This window comes from Maylandia zebra, linkage group LG16, assembly GCF_041146795.1.
Source record: "Maylandia zebra isolate NMK-2024a linkage group LG16, Mzebra_GT3a, whole genome shotgun sequence".
NCBI classification, from domain to species: domain Eukaryota; kingdom Metazoa; phylum Chordata; class Actinopteri; order Cichliformes; family Cichlidae; genus Maylandia; species Maylandia zebra.
Window position 1 is genome coordinate 16506049 of NC_135182.1, and position 21487 is coordinate 16527535.

Below are 21487 nucleotides of genomic sequence, written 5' to 3' on the forward strand. Positions count from 1 at the left end.
GAAACTAAAAGCTTGCATGGCTCTAAATCTTAAGCCTAAGTCTTAAATTTTAAGAGGTGATTGTTTTTGTTTCTGATGTCACCGGTGGGACTTACCCTATGGCACAGTATGGATAGCCTACTGTCACAAACTTTTGTTTTAGGATGGACAGCGGCTTTAGACCGGATGGTCAGATCAGTGCAGTGGTGAAATCCAGCTTCTTTCAGGTGAGACAGTTGGTGAAGATTTAAAAAAAAAAAAAAACAACATTGTTGAAATCTAATTTTAAAACCATAATCCACATCTTTACCATGGGATTACTGTAATTCTTTGTATGTTGGTGTTAGCCAGTCCTCCCTGTCTCATCTTCAGCTGGTGCACAATGCTGCAACACACTTTTTAACTGAAACACAAGTTATTCTCAACATTTACGTCAAATTTATTTTTATTTCTGATTAAATATCCTGATTTTCTCTGTGTCCACCTCCAACCCACTGAAAAGAAGTCTTTTATAAAGGGTGTGCCAATGCACCTTTGCTAAAGTAGATAATTAAGTAAACAGTGGGTGCCTTTAATTTGCATTTAGAGCATCCCACTAGCCACACAGATCCCTCCCAGGTCACTTCAGTAAGTCAGGATAGAGCAAAATTCACTAGTCATCTGCAAACGAGGATTTGCTAAAACAGGCAGTTTCACTGATCAACCACTAGAGGTCAGCACAGATTCACATTGCGTGACAGATCAAAATAATGCAAGACAATATTCACATATAAATATAAATTTAATTTCTTTTTTTTTTTAAGTACGACTTCATATTTTCAGTGCCTCCTTTTGTGTCTCTGTATGTTTGATGTGTATATTAATTTTTTTTGGCTTAAACAGTGCTTTTCTTATTTGTACAAACATAAGAAGCATTCATGTGATTCCCGAGGTCATCATCTCTCTGCAGACACGTTGCAAAAAGTAGTTAGTGCAAAAACAACCACAATCACATTCTCTCTCTATCTCTTGCTTTCTTAGTACATTAAAGGTTGAAATAAGAATAAATACTTTTAACAGTTCAAAACACAGACTCTTTTTCAGTTAGATACAGTAAATGTTTCGCGTGCACTCAGTGTAAATTTTCCAACTAAAGAGACAGACAGACAGAAACACAGTTGACAGACATAATAGGCGAAAATAAGAAAAGGAAAATGCAAATACATCCAAACAAAGCACATCACTACAGCTGCTGCTGCTCAAAAAATGAACCAAACCACCAAAGTCCTTTCTTTTTTTGTGTAAACGTGCAAAAGCCATTGGGAATGTCCGTGCTTTACAGTAACAGTATGTCTGGCGATGGAACAGGCTCTTTTACAACGTGTGGCGATTAACATCTCATCATCAAACACGAGCACATCACGAAAGCAGCGCGTATTAATCTTAAAGCTCTTATTAAGGAGTACAAAAGCATAATTGTGGCCAAAAAAACTAGCACGGGGCCGGCTCTCCCCCTCCTCTGCAGAGTAACCAGTTACACCTCGTCTGAGGCTCCACACATGCACGCCTCCATGCCAAAGAGACACTAAATACAATCACTTCAAATGCATTGGCTCCTTGTGATCAGTAAATGCAGCATATACGTGGACACGGTCTCCGAACCTAAAGAAGAGAGTGAGGTGATGGTGCCTGTGGGTTTTTTCTTGGTTTTAAAGGCTGCAGGATGAATTGTTGGCATGTAGTCTGATAAGACAGGCTGCGCGTTTACAGCAAGGATAGCTCTCACGTTAAGGACACATTTGCTTCATGTAGAATTGCAATGGATGTATGAGGGATCCATGTGGCACTTAAAAAGATTAAAGAAGGTTAGATAATGTCCTCTTAATGGCACGTAAGAATAATTCTGATGCGTTAAACGGTGCAGGGTACACCGTGTCTAATGTCGCCATTTATTCCACCTCCTATGTTGCTGTCCATTTCGTTCGGCGTGTCGAAGGTGGTGTCATTGAGCATGTCATACGTCGTGTCGTTAGGCATGTCGTCTGTGCTGTCGCTGGCTGTGTCGTGGGGCCGCTGTGTGGCTGGCTCTTTTGGCGCAGATGGGGTCGGGGCCTCCTTCATCATGGGCCGGTTCTGTGGAGAGCCAGAGCTGCACATCAGGCAGAGAAGTGAGGAGCAATCCCAAAGGCCCTGGGTCATGCTGGAGGAGAAGAGCCTCCGACATGGGTGGCAGAATTGGTAGAAGACCAGCATGAAAAAGATGGCGATGGCGTAGGCTACCAGCAGCTGCAGCACCAGCAGCGGGGCACAGATGAACTTGTAGATGTCTGTTTTATAGATGTACCAGAGCAAGAGCAGCGAGGCATTTTCCACAAAACGCAACATGTAGTACACGGCCATGCGATACCAGTTCTGGGACTTGTTGATGAGGTCTGGGTCACTGAGTTTCACCTGCACGGCAGACCAGCAGAACATGTTGATGCCAGCGTAGAGGAACGTGAGCATGCAAAGCACGATGGTGGTTCCCACTCTGGTCAGAGTTTTTTCTATATTCTCAGGGAAAGGGGAGTGGCTCTGCCAGAACAGGATCCAGGGGTAGAGGAAGAAAACGAGGAAGTTCAGCAGAACCACGGGCAGGATCCAAAGCTGGAGCACCGAACTGAACAGGACCAAAACCACAACGCGAGTGGCGATCTCAAAGCTTCGCCACAGGAATATGCAAACATAAGCCATAGGCCGGACGTCCACTTCATAGTCATCATATTTGATCTTGATGGCCAATATGTTGCAGCGCAGGGCTCCATACACAATGGACAGGAGGGAGATCACCATCAGTGTGCCTGACATGCAGATAGAGACAGAGTCATTTTTTTAAAAAAAGTTGGAAAAAATAAAACAAACAAATCTGCCTATAAATCAGTGAAAGCACGTCTCCAGTTTAGGATACTTTGCAGCTCATTCCATGTAAACACTGCTTCGTTCCTGAAAAACTCTTCTACCAAGGTGAGTGTGTACATGAAGTACTGCGTTGCCAGATTTCTGAGAGAAAAAATATGATAATAGAGCTTTAAACTCACCATCTACTTTGTAAGGTACATCTGCTTAACTGGTAATTATTTTCTAACAACTGTCTCCAGGGTTTACAGAGAATGAAAATAAGAAAATATCCACTGATGACTATGAAAGCTGTCACACAGTGTTATCACTGCAGTGACGTTGGAGCACTGACAGAACGTCTCACTCAAAGACAGATATGACAGGCCACTGCAGACTCATTTCACAGCTGGAAGGAAACAGACGTCCTGTGCATATAAAAGAAGCTTGGTATGAGTTTAAATTTCTGCTGTCAAAATTACTATGTTTTCTGTAATATTCGAGAACAGTAATAAGGCTGACATTTTTAGTTTATTACAGGATAGACTGAATCACAGGGAGAAGTGGATGAACCTTCACAGACATGATACCATTAACTTGGCATTTTCTGCACGTGAAACTAATCTGTGATTAGAGATTGCTAATTGAAACAAATCAAAAGCAGACTGAAGGTGTAGTTAAAGCTTTCTCCCCTAGGTACACAGTATTAAAGTAACAAGGCACAAAGCAGAGATAGGCCTCTAAATACATACAGGCCTAAAGTTTTAGGTTATTTCTCTATTTATAAACCCAAAAAGGTTAAAAGAAGAACAACATATCACAGTTTAATTACATGCAACATAATTTTATACAAACTAGTTTTCTTTCATAAAATATTTTACACATGCTGAGCCATTAACATCCCATTTAACACTTGTTACGGCCCTGGGCCTTGGAGAGAGTGAGACTACCCTTTTGTGCTTATGCAGATCACAGTGTGCCAGACCTCGCGGACGATTGGCTGCCTGGAGATCCCATGACCACTCCATGACCAATTGACTGGCTGATTGTCTGTACCGGGGAGTATAAAAGGCTGAAGATCCTTCACACTATGGTGAACTGCTGCTCTGAGGTGAACATGCAGTGGCCTCCTCGTCTGCTTTGCATGTGAAGCTTGTTTGTTAAACCTGTTTGCTGTGTTGCTCTTTGTTTAAACCTGGTATACAGCTGAACTTAGTTTCATTAGAGTTTTGTGATGCTGGCTTGCCTTAGTTAACCCTAAGCTTTTACTCTTGCCTGTTCTTTTCTGTTCTAAAACCCCTTATTTACTCAGATTTTGTGAGAGGGCTGGTGTATGTTTCTCCCCTCCTGTCGCCTAGCAGAGGGGGTCGTAACAACACTTCAGTTACTTTAGTTGGTTTATATACAAATTATGAGTGAAGTTAGACGGTTGTTTCTTCATGTGTTCACAGATCGATTTCAGAAAGATTTTAAAAAACAAAACAAAAAGCTGTTTGTGCTTTCCATGTAAGTGAACAATTTACACTCGCAAGAAAATAAAGATGGGATCTTAAATTGGCGGTATGAGTATAAATGACTATAGCAATATGGGACCATTATTTTAGGACAGATTTAAAATATGTAATTTAAGATTTTCATGTTCGGGCTATGACACAAAATAAGACTGAGATATTTATAAAATCTTTTATTTTGACCCAATTCAAAGACCAGATGTCCTAGTTTGACTGTTTGAACCCTTTACTCGATTTCTCCCAGGAATACTCAGGAATAGACCTGCTCACCCCCCCACTCCACATACACAGAAACACACACAGCCTGGCTCCCTGTTGGCAAACAGAATCACCATTTTCCATCTTTAGTATCAGAGAGGCGGTTACATAACACCACTTTGACTCATGAAAACATCCATTCTCTCATTTCCAATATCGCACTTAGCTGATCAGCCCACATTGTAGAGGACCTGTGACGGACTCTTAGCAGAGCCGGATGGGTGGATGATCCATAAAACTGTCCGGTCCCACACAAACACACGCTTACGTCATACGTGCTCCCCTCACCTCTTCCGATGGACACCCCTTGTTGCAGGACGCAGATGTAGAGCTGCAGCGTGAGCTGGGGGGCTGATCCCAGGAAGGCCTGAATGACAGAGGTGCGGGCAAAGGCCGCTCGGTGCGTAAACAGTTTCCCCTCTGCCTGCCCAACCTGCCGCTCCACCTCCTCTGCCTGACCCCTGCGGGGCATCTGCTTCTTTCTCGTGATGCTGACATAAGGCTCCTCCACGCGGCCCACGCTGCCGTAGATGCAGAAGGCCTCCAGACACCTGAAACAGGAGAGGAGATGAGCGTGTGCATCGGATTTCATCCACCTGATGAAAGTTGGATATATTGTACTGTCTCATTAACAACCCTCTAATCTAATAATTCAGCACAGTGTTGTAAAGGTAGTTCTCTTTATTTAATTTAGAAACACTGACCAGCATAAGGCAAATGAACTGTGCTTATCTTTTAATGGCCATAACAGCTCTTTAAGGAAAGGACTCATTTTCCTTCTAAGGCCGATTTAGTCCATTTCTCTGCTTGCTGATTATGTAGTCTTGTGAGTTTATGTGAGGTTGTACTTTACAGGAAAAATGCTATTATTCAGAGCTTAAATTTGATGTAACATAAAGTTTATTACTGTTTATAATAAGTATAGCTGAAGAATACATATAGCTTATTCTGCATATTAATTCAATGCTTGTTGCTCAGAATTATGAGCAGCTACAGAAGCCCAAAGAGCCAGGGGTAATTTTCATATGATCCTCATTTGGCTATCCATTATCTGTGTCAAATGAGGCCTCAATGACAGGACAGAGTCATGTATTGGCAAGTGCGACTCTAAAAACACTGAGGTGCATAGAGCGGGCAAAGCGCCAAAGGTTGAGGCAGCGTTGTCCTTGTCAAGCAGTGCTGATGCACAGCCGGTAAACAGCAAGTCGCAAGGATTTAGCCACAGGAGTGCTCAGGGACACACCGTTTATCAGCATGACTTACACTGAACAGACGTGCTTAGTGAACGCCTCACTGAGTTAGTAAAAATAAACGACGTCATTCAAGGGTGAATATCAGTCTCGCGCTCTGTCTCTGCAGAGCAAAGCATGTTGTCGGGAATACCTGAACACCTGCAATCCCATGTAACTATTCGACTATTGGTGATGCAAAATCCTGCAGATGTTTTCATTAAACAACAGAATTGTGAAAAAAATGTGATCACAGCGCCAGATGGCTCGATTTCACTATTTTTAAAACTGCAACTCTCCTGGGATTTTCACCGCAGATGTCTCTAGAGTTTACTCAGAGACATCTGAGTAAAAAACAACCAAAAAACCCATCGTGTCAGCAGCAGTGCTGCAGACGGTGATGCCAAAACGGTCGGGCTGGATGGAGATAAGAAAAAGGTTACGGTGACTTAGATAACCACTCTTAACTGCTGAGCAGAACAGCATCTTGCAGTGAAAAATGAGTCCGATCCTGAGACTGAAGCTGAAGATGTCAGCTGAATACAAAAAAGCTGTGGCTTTTCTGTTGGGGGAGGGGTGGTGTTGTCTTGTCATCTTGGCACACTTTGGGCTCATTAATATAAATTAGCAATTGTTTCAATGCCACAGCCTATTTTAGTGTTATTACTGGACATGTGCAGCCCTTTAGAGTTCAGCATGTTTTTATGGCTGCTCCCAGCCTGTCACAGAGCAAAAGCAACCTGGACTCATTATGAACATCATGATGAGTTTAGTAAAATGTCTGTCAAGCTACCAGATCTGAATCCTGTAGAATAGCTTAAAGACGTCGTAGAACAGGATCCTTTAGCTGACAAAACTCATGAACTTATGTAACAGGATCATGTAAACAGCTGTTTACAACACTCCAGGTCATATGATGAACTGCTGGCAGAATGATAGTCATATGCTTCAGTCACTCGTGTGTATTTGAAATCAGCATTTGCTCTCTTTTGCTCGTCTTTGGTCTCCACCAGCTCGCGAGGAAAACATCTGCTTTGGATTCATATTACAAGTGACCCAGTTCACTTGGTTATTTCACGTTTCTTGCTACGAAATATAGCAGTTATAACCACTATTTTTATATCCCCGATGACAGGTTGGGACACGTCACTTTATAAAGACTTCTGATGCACATCCAGTCATTTTGCTCTACAAGCAGGCCTGAAATACCACAGAAACTGCTCACTTCACAAAAGAAAAAAACAAGATTTCTCCAAATAAGCTTTCAAGAGTTAAAAGGTCATTTCACTCCCAGATCAGCTCTGCGTATTTGTCCCTTTAGCCTATGAGGCCTCTGTTCCCATTCATCTAGCAACATTTAGATTTTTGACCTGTAACATTACTGCAGAGTCACGAGTATTTAAAAAAAATGTTATTGGAGGTTTAAATACATCTTAAGGATAATTTGTTTAATAATTTTGCATACGCCCATTTAAAAATCCCACATCTATGCAATTTTTTGAAGCTTTTGCACTTGTTTAAGTTGTACATGAGCTTTAAATTATTTCGAGTTGCAGAAAAGGCGGAAGTAGACTTCTGTTATTTTGACAAACTACTCTTCAGCAACACTTTAGTGTTAAATAGATTAAAGAGCACTTCTCTTTAGGGCGACAACAGAAGAAATGATTACACCCAACGCAGACTTGTGAGAGATTTGAATACTTTCTCTGATGGTGACACACATCAAAATATCAGAGGTGTTGTTTTGGGAAGTCAAGAGGAGGAAGTGCTGCTGTGCTGTCTGCAGCAGAGAAAGAGAGAGACATTCCCCGGTCTGCTGTCAGAGATAAGGAGCCAGCAGTGACATGTGCTATTCTTAGATCTGGTCTTCACCGAGGAAGGATGTAGAGGTCTGAACAGTAATCATTTGAATGCAGTCGGGAGGGTAGGGAGGCTGTGCTGCTCAGTACGACTCTATTCACGAGCTGAATCATGAGGAGGCATAATTACCGTATGTGTGGCTGGAAAAATACTGGTTGTTTAGATTGTCAGGATTGCCTGTCACAGTTGTTATTAATATGGTCTATTAATTTTGGAAAATAGCAAAAGCTTGAATTGAATGAGGAAGATTAGAAAAACACCCATGAGTTTAATCAACTGCTCAAATAACCGATCTTAAAAAATAATTACTTGTTAAATCAGCTTGTTTTGTCCAACATGATACATGTTCACAGTTGAGAAACCAGTTGTGCATTTTAACTCAGAAAGGACTTAAAGAGTGAGTGATAAAAACAGATGTGGTAGTATGAGCATGTGGAGTTGCACTTCCATAGTCGTCATCATCATTCATGGCATGAGTCTGACCTTTAGGTCAAATGAAAGATAGGATTTCCCTCTGAAGCCTTTCCAGGTTTAAGTTACAAAAACAAAAGTCTATTTCGATTTTAATAATGGAAACACCTTTAATGCTTAGTCTTTACCACTGCAGATCAGTCGCTGGGTTCTATTGTTTACTTCCCTTTGGGCAACTACTAAAATGATTTGCGTTTGTGATGAAACTGCTGATCAGTTCCCAAATGACTAATCCAAAATTTCTGGTTTATCGAACATAGGAAAAAGAGGAGAAATGTACCAACCCATAACATAACCAACTTTGAACTAAGACAAGAGCAAGTCTTCCCATTTCATCACTGAATCACACACATAGTCTGTAAATCACTCTTCTGTCCATCTGGAAATGAATTAATCAACCAACTGCAAACCATGAGTGGGTTTTAATGAGTTTACCAGAGTCAGATTTCCTGCTGTTTGTATGTTTGATAGCAGTTTCATCTCTGTGTGTACAGCAGGGATGCTTTCTATGTACAGGATTGGGCTCAGGCTTATACAAAGAGGAAGACCGGGCCTATTATGATTTAAAGGTTTCTCCGTGAGTGTGGAGCGACTCCAGTTAGGCTTCATAACGATGATTTAATGTCCTTTCAGTCAGAACAGTCATAAATCAGCTTTGCCCGAACGATCATGGCTGAAGGTGATCAAACTGGTAGAAGACCTTATTGTACTGTAAGTGCTTTGGCTCAGCAGCCTGCCAGCTGTGTATATATGTAACATATATCGATCAACAGTGGCAACATTGATCAGCCTTTTGCTTCCGAGCTGAACAACACGGACATACAGCACATCATGCGCCAGTATGTATGGAGCCAACCAGACAAAAGGCGAGAGAAAATGAAAACAACAGCATGTGCGCAATGCATTCATCGCACCATCTGTAAGCAGCTTATGCGCTGGCAGGCCTGGCATGTTTTTAAGAGGAAAAAAAACATCCGTGGGCACGACACCTGTGGGAGGTAAGAGACATGCCCTCGGCAGAACACAGTGGACACTGTGGATACAATGGGATCCAAGCTCCTGTTTGACAAACGGAGGTAAACATGTCAGCACTGACCTGACGATGGGACCGAGCTGCAAGATGTGCAACAGCAGAATGAGCGGTCTGTCTCTGCTCAGGTCCCGGTGGATGAAGGTGAGGGTGAGCTGCACGAGCACGGACGGTACGAGCGTGAAGAGGAGCGTGAGCCCCTGCCAGATCTGGTCTCCGGCGGAGCGGTACGTGGAGCTGAGGTACAGCGCTGCCGTGGTCTCGGCCGTGAACAGAGACACCGACACAAAGATGGAACTGGGGAATCGCATCCTCACTCACTCCGCCATTTGGGGAATGCGGCGCGCTGCTTCGCTCAGAGTCTGCACGTCCATAACGAAACCACCGAGTCGTCGGTTGGAGTGTTGGAGGAACGCCGCCGCAGGAGCAGCAGCTTGTCTGCGATATGTGAGGCAGGCGGGACAGGTTCACAGCCAAGTGTTGTCCCGGGGAGAGACTGCTGGGGGCGCAAGAAGCGCTGCGCTCTCCAGTGCGCACTGAAGCGCCAGTCAACGAGACGATAACGCCCCGAAGACTGATGTTACAATGGTGGTGCAAACATCTGCAGGGCCATGAGGCTAAGAGTTTCAATTACAATTCAATAACCAGCTTACTCATTTTTTGGACAATTTCACAGGCCTACTAATCTATCCATCATGGAGCCAGAAAGCCCAAATACTAATGTCACGTAAAATTAAACATAAAACAAACAAATAAACAACAACCATGAGCTATGACTAGTCTGTAGGGAAGGAAAAGCTTACAATTCAAACGTGACACAGGAAACTGTCTCTACGTAACACAGTCGCAAAGCTGCTTTGACGCCCCCAAATCATAACAAATGTTCCTCTGCTGCAGTGAAGTTGTGACAGAGGCTAAAAACATTTGAAACTGTACGAGCACACACACTACTGTAACTGTATATGAGAAAAATAAGGAACACATAAGTCAGCTTTAAATAAACCTGACACTGTACACATTCTCGGTGTCTCCTGTCACCAGCAAGCTGGTCCAAATTTTTTGAAAGGGTTTCATTCAGACAGCGCTGACCTAAAGAACCTGCTGATTAGTCGTGGAAACGACACAAGTGGGACACCACCTCCGCGCAGGAAACACACTAACTCAGGCTGGAAAATCCCCAGACACTTCCACGGACCATGACAGTTTCAGTGAATCAATGTTCTGATGGCTGCTTACAGCAGTATAGCGCACCATGTTGCACAGTTTAAATTATCTCACACTAGTTTCTTGAACGGGACAGTTCACTGCACTCAAATGGCCTCCACAGTCCTTTGGCATGTGTTGCAATGTGAGAATCACATTATGGATGTGCAGCTGACAAATCTGCAGAAAGTGTGCGATATTATCATGTCAATATGGACCATAATCTCCGAGGACTGTTTTCAACATCTTGTTGGATCTGAAGTCAAAATAGGGTCCAATATTAGCAAGGTGTACCTAATAAAGTGGCCAGAGAGTGTACATGTATGTGGGATATGACCAAGATGAGACCTATGTTGTTTTTGGCACTTACAGCTCAGTTAAAGTCCTGGCAGGAACAGGTGTGACTTGACATCTGGCCCATGTAAGGTGAAAATGTTCTTGCACTGAGGCAGCTGAGCTCACCCACGTAACAGCTGTGGCCCACTACATGTGTGGGCCGCAGCTGGACCAAATACTCACCTCTAAATAGCCTGTAGTGCTGGAGTTTAATACTGATGAGAAAGGTTCAGACATTTTATTGAGACTCTGTTCTAGACGACATTAAGAGCCTCTAACCCACGTTAAGTATTAATATCTTCACATTGTCTTCAACACTCCTATAATGGATTAAAATAAAGGTAAAATATAAAATAAAAGATGTAATAGTGTAGTTTTTATCTGCTCAGAATACGCAGCTTCCATTAAATTACAAATGTTTATAGGCTGCAACAAAGCGAAGCGTCCTTCTCCTCTTACGCTCTAAAAGCCAACTGTTCAGTGCCTCTACCAATATCAAGGACTAAGCAGCCATTACAGGCACAAGTGTAATGATTTCCAAAATGTGGGTTTTATTTTACCCCACAAACAACAAAAATAATGTCAGATATGCACAATCACATAAATAAGCCATTTTAAGAAATAAATGGGCACTGAGAGGTTCAGCTAAATACAACGGCACCAAAAAATAATGGCTAACAAAATTAAATCAGCTGAATGTATATATTAACTGAGTAAACAATTTTAAATGCAAAAGGAGAAACAACAGGAACAAAAACTAAATTTAATTTTGTAAAAAAAAACCACAAAAAAACCTGTTACCCCCCCATGTGGTCATAGAAGATGGTTAAGTCTATTTGTTTCACCTTTGGACTTAAACTAGCTCCATCTTCAACCTCCACTTTTGCTCTAACCTTAAAGACTGCAGCAGGAGCCAGGTTGATAAAAGAACCCCCCAAAACTGAAATATAATTAGTGCAACCTATACATACTTGCATATACCTATAAAATACTGTTAAAATGTTGTAAAACAAGTATGTACAGCATCATTTATTTATCTATATGAACCTCACTGACGGCTGTTGTGCGGTTGTGGACCAGCACATCCAAGCTCGATGGTTCCAGCTCTGAAAAGCATAAAAATACATTTGAAAAAGTGTAATATTTTTCTATTGCGAGTACTGATCCACTCACAAGGGGATTTTTTTTCTCTGTCACATTGTTCATAAAGCGGCATTGAAAAGCTGATAAAATATTACAGCAATTAAAAGTCATCAGTTTTTATGCAGTCTCCAATAACAGATCCTCATCAATCACCAGTGGACGCTTCGGTTCTGTGTTTTCATGTATTGAGTGTGTTTTCCTGCAAGGCCTTTCCCTTGAATAAAACACCAGTCATCTCTATTATTTTGTCATCTGGACACTTTATTGGTATCAATAATCCAGTAGCAGGTATTGTTTTAAACAGCTTGGATTGCAAATGAAAAACAGCAGCACACATGTACAGCTTGTAAATGTTTCACAACCGGCTCAGTTAAAGTTGGGAAACTGCTTTGGTTTGCTGTTATTCGCAGGCAGTTTTTTTTAATCAACATGAGCCACATGTTCATATAAGCTTCCCAAAGCATCTTCAGTTTCCTGTATTCTCTGCCTTCTTATTCTCTGAGAGATGTGACATCATATCTGAAAGCTAGACATTTGTTTGTAAAGCCTCATTTGCGCATTTAGCTCAAGAAATTCACCACAGAAAGAGTCGCCTCAAGAAACGGACTGAGTTGGACGAAGAGTGAAATTCTCACATCGGCAGCACACTTTGTTCTTTTCTCCTCCGTCTCCATCACAAAGGTACAGACTAACTTATTGTTTATCTGTAGGGTAAAAGTTGAAACCAATCACAACATATTGATCACTTTGAAAGTACCCACACAGTAGCTAACATAGTTTTGAAATATTAATAAACACAAATGGCTGTCACACTGGTACAAGGCGTAACCTCAGCTTCAGCGGGTGAGAACAGCACAGCGGAAACAAAGTGTTACTTTTATGTCGATAAACAGTTACATCCCTTCTGTACCTCCCCACCCAGCTTTGATGATCTTTATAGTTTGCGATTATGTAAAGACATGAACTCAAAGGTCTGCGATATGTGACGCTGAGCTGGTGAACTGGTAGAAAAATTTTAAAGGCATTTATGTGACACTCGTTTTTCTGTTTGCAGCTTTTTTGTGTGTGTGACTGGGGTGTGATTGCCTTTTACTTTTATGTGTAAGTAGCTTGTGTGTTTCTGACCTGAGAGCAGCATCTTGGAAGAATATCTCAGTTTCTCATCTCTGTACTTTAGTGCTGGGCTCCTTTCTTAGAGTGACCCTGATAAAGCAGACGACAACACAGACGGAACAATCTGGGCGCTTTGGGTGATGTAAACAAGAAGTACAGCTTAGTGTTAGCGGAGTCAGTGAGTTAGTTGTGGCCGCGTTGTTTTTAGCCTACATTTGTTTACACCATTAAAAATATTGCACTGTACCCATGGATGCATTCACGACTATCACTGCATTACTTTTACGATACAGAAGCAAACTTGATGATTCCCAGACGAATCTGGAGTTACAAGAAGCATCTTTGTTTTTTGTTATTTGTCCCCAAACAGATTTATTGATGTATACGCCCAACGGACATCTCATATAGACCTCCATCACTAGTGACAACAATGGACAATGTTTTTGTGAGTGCCATGCATCGGATAAAGCCTCAAAGCTCAACATTCAAACAGAAAAAAGACAATTTTTCTACAGCAACTTTCCTCTGTGTGATATTGATCTAAAGCCCAAACAAAAAACATTCATCCCTCCACTCTCGTTCTGATCACAATATCAATCCTGACTCTAAAGTTTCTATAAGTTGTTTAGCGATTTCACTGGGAAAGGGGCGGGGTCTGTTCAGGTCAGTGAACAGCAGTAACCTTTCAGTCCATTCACACAAAGACACTGAACAGAGGGAACTCTGACTGGTCTGGCTGCAGGAGGTCGACCAGGAAACAAACGGTCCCCGACAGGCCTTCGAACAGACTGTAGATCCTGGTAACTGAGCGAGAGCCTGCCTTGAATTCCTCAGTGAAGAGGAACTCTGCAAACCTGTGTGGACAAAACAAGAATGGAGACACATAAAAACACAATGTGAAAGCAGCATGTCCAGAACTGAGCTATAACTTCTTGTAGAGATCAGGAGTGCACCTGAAGTTTCTGAACCTCCTTTTAAGACAATAAATGTACACAATGTGGATAAAAGCATTGGGCCACACCTCTTAATCTTTGATTTCAGGTGTTTTCAGTGCCACAGGTGTATAAAATCAAGCACTTAGCCACGCAGTACAACTTAAACAAACATTTGTAAAAGAGTAGGTTGTTTCAAAAGAGGTCATGACATTGAAGCATGGTGCTCTAACAGGATGTCATCATTGCAACAAGTCTTGTGAAATTTCTTCCTACCAAGATATTCCACAATCAACTGTAAATGTTATTGCTGCAAAGGGCAAGCAGATCATGTAAAGTCACAGACCTGATATGCATATAGTGTAAAAGTCACATGACAACGGCTGCTGTAGATGTAGATAATGCGTGTTTGTCACTGCTGCTAATGTAAAAACATGACCCACATGTATGAAGCTTTTGTGATGAAACAGTTTTTGTGATTCTTGTTATGCCCAATGTGTTTTTTTCAAACATTTAAGAGTTAGAAAAGATTGATGCCGCACTCCTTGTGTTATACATGTAGCAAAAGCCAGGAAGCCTAGCTTAGCATTAGCACTGCAAATAAACCAAAGCAGACAGCTTGGCTTTGATAAGGTAATATAATAAAGGTGAAATAATTCACATGCCAGGACCCCTAAAGCCCTTGAAATGTGTCCAAAAATCAAAGTGTAAAAATGACAGTTCACTGTTTAATGGCCAGGCTAGCTGGTTCCTCCCATGTAGCTCTGTGCTACATTATGCTAACTGTCTTCGGTCAGCTTCAAATAGACACGAAGACAGGACCATTGTGTCAATTTACTCATCTAATTCTTGACAAGCAAAAGTTCTCAAAATTTTAAGCATTTCCTTTAAATCACCAGCAATTTTACACACACCAGATAATGCTGAATACAGCCTGAATATTCCCACTATTTTGGTTTTACAAAGCCATTAATCACATTTATGTTACACTTCTTAATAGCAGACATGGTTGAAACCCTGGCATCATCTTCCTGGTAGAAACTGGATGCAGTAGACCTGCAGAAACCAAACTGTAGATGGTTAGATGTTAATGTTACCAAACCCTGAATTACACACTGCTCTCACATAAGCTGCCTTGATGGTTTGAAGTACCTCAAACCAATGTCAGGTCAGCTGTCATTTTGAAACTACACTCAACAAAAATATAAACGCAACACCTTTGTTACTGCTCCCATTCCCCATGGGATGGACGTAGAGACCTAAAATTCATTCCAGATACACAATATAACCATCCCTCCCAAACAGTGGTCACAAATCAGTCCAAATGTGTGGTAGTGGGCACATCTGCTATATTGAGATAATCCATCCCACCTCACAGGTGTGCCACATCAGGATGCTGATCTGACATCATGAGTAGTGCACAGGTGTACCTCAGACTGCCCACAACAAAAGGCCACCCTGGAATGTGCAGTTTTTTGCACTATTGGGGGTCTGGGGACCCAGAACCGGTCAGTATCTGGTGTGACCACCATTTGCCTCATGCAGTGCAACACATCGTCGCATGGAGTCTATCAGATTGTCAATTGTGGCCTGTGGAATGTTGGTCCACTCCACTTCAATGGCTGTGCGAGGTTGTTGGATATTCGTGGGAACTGGTACACGCTTTAGGTCTCTACGTCCATCCCATGGGGAATGGGAGCAGTAACAAAGGTGTTGCGTTTATATTTTTGTTGAGTGTATTTATTCGAACTTGATGTTGACAAAAAACAGTTATTCAATATCAAAATGTTTGCTGGGTTGTTGCAGCTCCCCAGAAAAGGAGGGCTTTCTTGCCTCTGAGCACGGTAGATGTATTTGGAGTTGCCTGTGAGCCGATAAAGCAGGAGGAAGACATATGCGCTGCCTGCAACTCCGTGACAAATCCCAGGACCTTTCTTCAGCAGACCTTTCTGCCATACGAGTTCTCCACTTCTAATGCATTTATCCAAGTACTGTGGCTTCTTATTGATCAGATAGGCTTTTGCGAAAAGGTACGCCACACCTGTAAGAGACAGGACAGTGTAGCAGTGGGGCTCTAAACCACGGGACAGGAACAGGATGATGGGCATTAACAGCTCTGAGCTTACCCGGGGCTCCGTGGCACCAGTGCACCAACTCGTTCTCCCTTTCGATGATGGCTCCCAGCTCTGCAGGCCAGTTACAGTTTTGCTCCTGGTTCATGAGGAAATCAACACTCTGCCACACCAGATCCTTTTCAGCCCCACTGAGCATGTCTTGGTAGCTCAACAGCATCTGCAGCACAGATGAAAGGCCGTGGGCTGCGCCTGACAGAGGAGGGAGGGCGAGGTGTGTGGGGAGGGTCGCACATGCACAAACAAAATCAGGCATGCAGGAAAACACCATGCCAGGCACACAGACGGACACCACCCAGAGCACAAAAGCGCAAACGCTCACAGAGCACAACGGGAGGACTTGTTTTTGTTCCATTCTAATCCGGAGCTCACTGTACATATTTGACAGTTTTGATAGGTGACATAAAGTCCTATTTTCCAGCACTGAGGAAATACATCAGCAGCCCGAACTTGATGCAAGAACAGGGAAGTGTCCGTCAGCTACATGACATCTGGCCCACAAATAGAATGCTTCAAAACTAGAGATCACTTCGTCAGGACAGTATTTACTGTACATGATGCAGGAATGCAGCACCTGTACTAAAGAGCTAAAAAGACACTGAAGGGATCCAGTAATATAGAGTAATTAGGCTTCAGACTATCTGAACACATGTGTTGTCCGGAGGTCCTCTAGTCTGAACAATAGACACACACGTCTACACACTGATCTAATTACAAGTATACGGACATGCTTGACGCTGGAAATAACAAGAGATAGAAGAGTAACCCTTTGTAGCCTTGCAACCATCCAAGAAGATTATCTCCTGACAAGAACATCATAGCTGGATGATTCTGCACATTTTTAGATTCGCATCAAGTTTAACTGCTTTCCACATCCAATGACAATATTTCCAAACTCTCACATTATAGGTAACAACTACATAATACTCAAAATACGGTAGTAACTATGGTAACGTACAAATGTCTTGAGTCACTCATAATTTCTTTTTGTTTTGCTTCTAAAGAGCCAGACTTTGTCATTATCAAAATGGTCTTTAGTAGTAGTTTTCTAGGCTTTCTGAAGGTCTTTCAAAAGTTTGGGTTTCTTTTTTGGACATTGGCTGCTTTTTCACTCAAATTCAATCCAGTCTTTGTACCTGGACATTTTCAGAGGACTTGTTTTTTTAAATAAGCCACTAAATACTGACCTATAAATCATTCAAGCATAAAAAGACACGACACTGAAGTGTGATACCATCTGGAAAGTGGCAATGGCTGTGTGGGATCATCTTGACAGAAAATGGAACAAAAGGGAACCAAGATCCATCCTGTAAGAAGCCCGGAGCACTATTCCTGAAAACTGCGTAAAGAAAATAGAAGAAAGCTTTCCAGAGAGAGTTCAGGCTGTGCTGGAGAATAAAGGTGATCATCGCAAATATTGACTTTCAAGTTTAACAGAATTAAACAGAATCTGTTTTTGCTGTTTAAACTGTATTTCCATGTATGTTTGCACATGTTTCAATAAATCACTGCAGCTGTTTCCCATATTAATCGATAAATATAAGGAAATGAGGGGTGGCTCAAGACTTTTGCACTGTTGCGCTTTTGTACTGAATATTCAGGTTTTCATATAATGTTTAAATGACCTGAAAGCAACGTGAAAAAACACTGTGAACATGACTGAATCAGTTACCGTAGGAAAGCATTTATCATAGGCCCATAGCTCCTGTCTCCAACCATCCACCACCCCAGACTCCACCAAAGAAATGTCTTCCTCCTGCACTGGCGTTGGATGAGAATCGTAAGTTACAGAATCATCAAACATGGATGTAATTCGTTGGGATCCTGGAGCGAGACTTCCTAAATAATGCTAAACACATGCAGGAAACCAAGACTCTCTGAGGCAGCCCAGCCCACCGCAAATCGATCAAGAAACTCCTCCAATAGCAAACCTCTCATGACAGGCAAACTGAGAACACATGCAGGATCTTCAGCATATATTTTCATCCAGGTATTTCTAATCTACAGATCTCTCAAAATATAACTGTTCCACTTCCTCGTCATCCTCAAAGATGTTGCTGTATCCATGCAAAAGTGGCCAGCAGGGCTATGCTTACTATGAACTCTGTTGATGTGAAAGTTACTTCAACCCTGAGGGGTCTCTTCCTCTGATGCCCATCAAGGAAAAGGACAGTTAGTTTTACACACATGAACACACCAGTCCTGTGACAACAGAAGCTCCTGCTGTGGTCAGAGGACTGAAACTGTGAAAAATCCTGATATCTGTGCATTTACACTACCTTTATAACAAGGGCACTGAACGTTGCACGAAGCTGGTGGTTCTTACCGAGGTACTCTGTTCCATAGTACGAGTACATGAGGGGGAAAGGCTTTCTCTTCTTCCTGGCATACTGTTTTCCTGACTCGATGATGGCCTGGCAAATAGATTTGATTTGATCTTTGCTCAGAATCTGCAGAGCAAATGACACACTGCAGTTAACACAGATAAAAACTCAATTGGAAATACATTGTGCAGCGTTAAAATATTAAACATTTTAATGGTTGTGCACACCCACACTGCAAACTGACCTTTCTCCCAGGAGACATTTTAATATTTTGAAGCACAGGTGTAATTAAAAACATGATGGTTGTATTGATTCAGTCCAGGCAGGCCCAGCATCTGATAATGCACAGTGGCTCAGTGAAAAGGCTTCCTGTGCTGCTATTCCTCCCCCAGCAAAGCCAGCCCCAAACATTTCCAAGTACAGGTCTAATCATGCAAAATAATGACACTGACTGACTCGTGATGAATGTTTAAAGGAATAATGACAAGAATAAAAACTTTTAAAGCAGAAGCAGGCTTAATGTTTAACATAGATTATTCATCTGTTATCTTTTTATGTCAAAACCAACAACATGTTCAGTGTAACTCCAGTGACTCACAACATTTGGTTATATTATGCTGACAAAGTGCTGCAGGGATGAGTTCTGTGTGAAATAAAAGCTTATGATTCCAAAATGTTTTATTGAGAAAGACTCACAGACTAACACTTTTAGAAATTTTGAAATGCAAAGCATCAACATAGGGCTGTTTGCAAACTGCACCATGGTTGCATAATTTCTAGCTGCTGCTCAAGAGCTTCATTTAGACAGCTGTTAGTAACCACCATCTCTGGGGCACTCAACAAGCATTAGAATTCACGAGTGGTGCGATTACTTACTTATTTTATGTAAAGGTCTTTGACACGTTTAAAAAACTGACTTTGAGACGACGAAAAGTTTAAGACCTGTTAGCTTCAGGCAGACATCCACTACAGTGAGCCACAGATGTCTGGGAAACTCACTTTTTTCTACTCCATAACAACCTTTTTTTTCCATTTTCAAACATCCATGTGGTGCTGACTCCAGTGACATCACTTGAACCAGTCTGTCTGGTCTCACAGATCTCTCTCTGAAATCACTAAAGGTTTTTTTTACATCTCTTTTTTCCACACTTGAATTCCCTGTTAATGGATAAAGGTGTGAAACCCATACAGCTGCTCTTTCAGCAGTCTCAGGGCATGTAACCCAAACGTCTCACAGGGGGAACAGCGACACCTTATGAAGCTACTTTCCACTGTTCCCTTGTCACAAGGTGTTACCTTTCATTTGAAAGATTCTTATGCTGGATGCCCTTCCTAACATAATCCTAAATTTATCCAACCTGAAAATGTGAACACATTTTTAACAAGTGGTTATCTGAGTTACTTCTGTCTTCTCCTGAGTTTGAGGTAGACTGGCCATGTGGGGGGGGGGGGGGGGGGGGGGGGGAATCATTCAAAGATGATAGTGTGGGAAAATCCCAGTGAATCAGCAGCTGAAGTAGTCATACCATCATCCCATTCTGATGCTTGGTTTGAGCTTCAGCAGGTCATTTTGACCTTGTCTACTTTGCCTAATTGCACTGAGTTGCTGCCATGTTATTGGCTGAATAGTATATATATATATATATATTTTTTTTTTTTTTGTCAAGCTATGACTTAATAACAATGTGACTGGTCACTTGCAATGACCAGTCACCAGCGCTGAACCAAGGCCAACATTAGTTTTATATACGCCCTCATTTTTCCCCACCTTGGAGGAATTTGGAAATTGTGCATCACACAATTTGTCCAGCAGTGGGCGTAAACAGCGCTTCAACACAACGCCCTAAAACTTGTACCCAGACTCCCTGTGGTGTTATCTGCTTTTATCTTTATTTTGTATAATTAATGGTGTGAGAAGAATCGGACAATTTATTTAGTGAGAAAATCTTTATCAGCATTCATCGAGATGATGGATTTATCCAGTTAGTTACTGTCCGAGGAAAATGTTAAGATTTCTGTGGGAATTTGAGATTTTCCCACAGAGATTTTCATACAAAATTTATAATCAGTAAACTAATAAGAAGTATTTAAATCAATGAACTGCAATATGAAATGGAAGTTATGACAGCACCTTGAGCTTCGAAATAAAAATTGGAATCACTTGTGTTTTTAAAATCTCGGTCTATAAAATAACCTTTGCAGAAAAAACTGACGTAAACAAGCTTTTGGATTCAGATTAGGAATACGTATTTATCTAATCTAGTCCACACTTAGACCTGTTTTTCGTTAGTGGCAGCTCCGGCAGCTGAAGTTTATTCTCGGAGAGGGATTTATCATTTTAAAGTGCGCCATGCTGTTGTTGTGCGCTCACCTCTATGCCCAGCTTCTGTTTGAGGACCAGGGCGGCGCACAGGTACCCAGCCCGCCCTACAAACAGCTCATCCGAGCCGCACTCCAGAAAATGGATGGGAGCGCACACCTCCCACAGGTTACGGAATTTAGTCAGCGGCTTCACGAAATCAGCCAAGCCCAGGGACTTGTAGATCATAGCGGCCACAGCGTAGATGCCCGCCCCGCCGAGCAGGAAGGCGGCACGCATGTTTTTGTCCGGCTCCGCATCCACGTATCTGACCGACATGTCGATGATCTGCTTGGCCGTCTTCAGGTAGACATCCCGGTACTCAGAGAACAGCGGGAACTCGCTGACGTGATACAGCATGTAAGCCACCCCGGCCGGCCCATCGTATAGCCCTCCGTCGCAGTCGCTGAGGTCGATGGGAACAGTTTGAAGGATTTTATCTATGCTGGCGACCACGACGGGCACGGCAGCTTCGGCGCCCTGGCCCGGGAGCAGCGCACCTTTGTAGTCGGAGAAACGGTTGGCAAAGCAGCGAGTGTTTTCCATCACCGACGAAAAGCCGATAGAGACAGCACGACGTGCACGCAGGACCCACTGATAACGCAGATCCGTGTCAGCTACTCAAAGTATCCAAGAGGAGAAACACTTTAATCCAATCCCATCAGGTCTCAGCTGATTGGACGCGAGCAGTGATGGCTCAGCCTCATATTGGCTGGAAGGACCTGAGCCTGTCAGCCTCCAGCTTGCACCCTCT

General features: G+C 42.4%; 2 protein-coding genes across 3 annotated transcripts; both read right to left on the reverse strand.

Moving 5' to 3' along the window:
• Positions 1-741: 741 nt before the first annotated feature.
• xk (X-linked Kx blood group (McLeod syndrome)) lies at positions 742-9697 on the reverse strand. The gene is made up of 3 exons (XM_004551335.6): positions 9258-9697; positions 4890-5152; positions 742-2798 (listed from the first exon to the last, which is right to left on the reverse strand). Exons 1-3 carry the CDS (start codon positions 9500-9502, stop codon positions 1870-1872), a joined length of 1437 nt encoding a protein of 478 aa, XP_004551392.1. The 5' UTR covers positions 9503-9697; the 3' UTR covers positions 742-1869.
• Positions 9698-12128: 2431 nt separating this feature from the next.
• On the reverse strand, positions 12129-21402 carry LOC101476991 (lanC-like protein 3). Of its 2 annotated transcripts, XM_004551336.5 has the most exons (5): positions 20746-21389; positions 18377-18500; positions 16045-16242; positions 15752-15959; positions 12129-13840 (listed from the first exon to the last, which is right to left on the reverse strand). In XM_004551336.5, the coding sequence occupies exons 1-5, from the start codon at positions 21277-21279 to the stop codon at positions 13681-13683; spliced, it is 1224 nt and encodes a 407-aa protein (XP_004551393.1). In that variant the 5' UTR covers positions 21280-21389; the 3' UTR covers positions 12129-13680. The 2 variants fall into 2 exon arrangements, with proteins under 2 accessions (XP_004551393.1, XP_076730992.1); XM_076874877.1 differs by lacking the exon at positions 12129-13840 and having other exon boundaries at positions 13847-15959; positions 20746-21402.
• Positions 21403-21487: the final 85 nt, after the last annotated feature.

Excerpts from the sequence above, each read along its gene's own strand:
- xk (XM_004551335.6), bottom strand. The coding sequence starts at position 9,502 with ATGCGATTCCCCAGTTCCATCTTTGTGTCGGTGTCTCTGTTCACGGCC. Across the intron at positions 5,153-9,257 it reads CAGCTCGGTCCCATCGTCAG|GTGTCTGGAGGCCTTCTGCA; the intron begins GTCAGTGCTGAC and ends CTCCTGTTTCAG. Across the intron at positions 2,799-4,889 it reads AGGGGTGTCCATCGGAAGAG|GCACACTGATGGTGATCTCC; the intron begins GTGAGGGGAGCA and ends TCTGCATGTCAG.
- LOC101476991 (XM_076874877.1), bottom strand. The coding sequence starts at position 21,279 with ATGGAAAACACTCGCTGCTTTGCCAACCGTTTCTCCGACTACAAAGGT. Across the intron at positions 18,501-20,745 it reads AACAGAAGCTGGGCATAGAG|ATTCTGAGCAAAGATCAAAT; the intron begins GTGAGCGCACAA and ends TTTGCTCTGCAG. Across the intron at positions 16,243-18,376 it reads CTATGGAACAGAGTACCTCG|GCGCAGCCCACGGCCTTTCA; the intron begins GTAAGAACCACC and ends CTCCTCTGTCAG.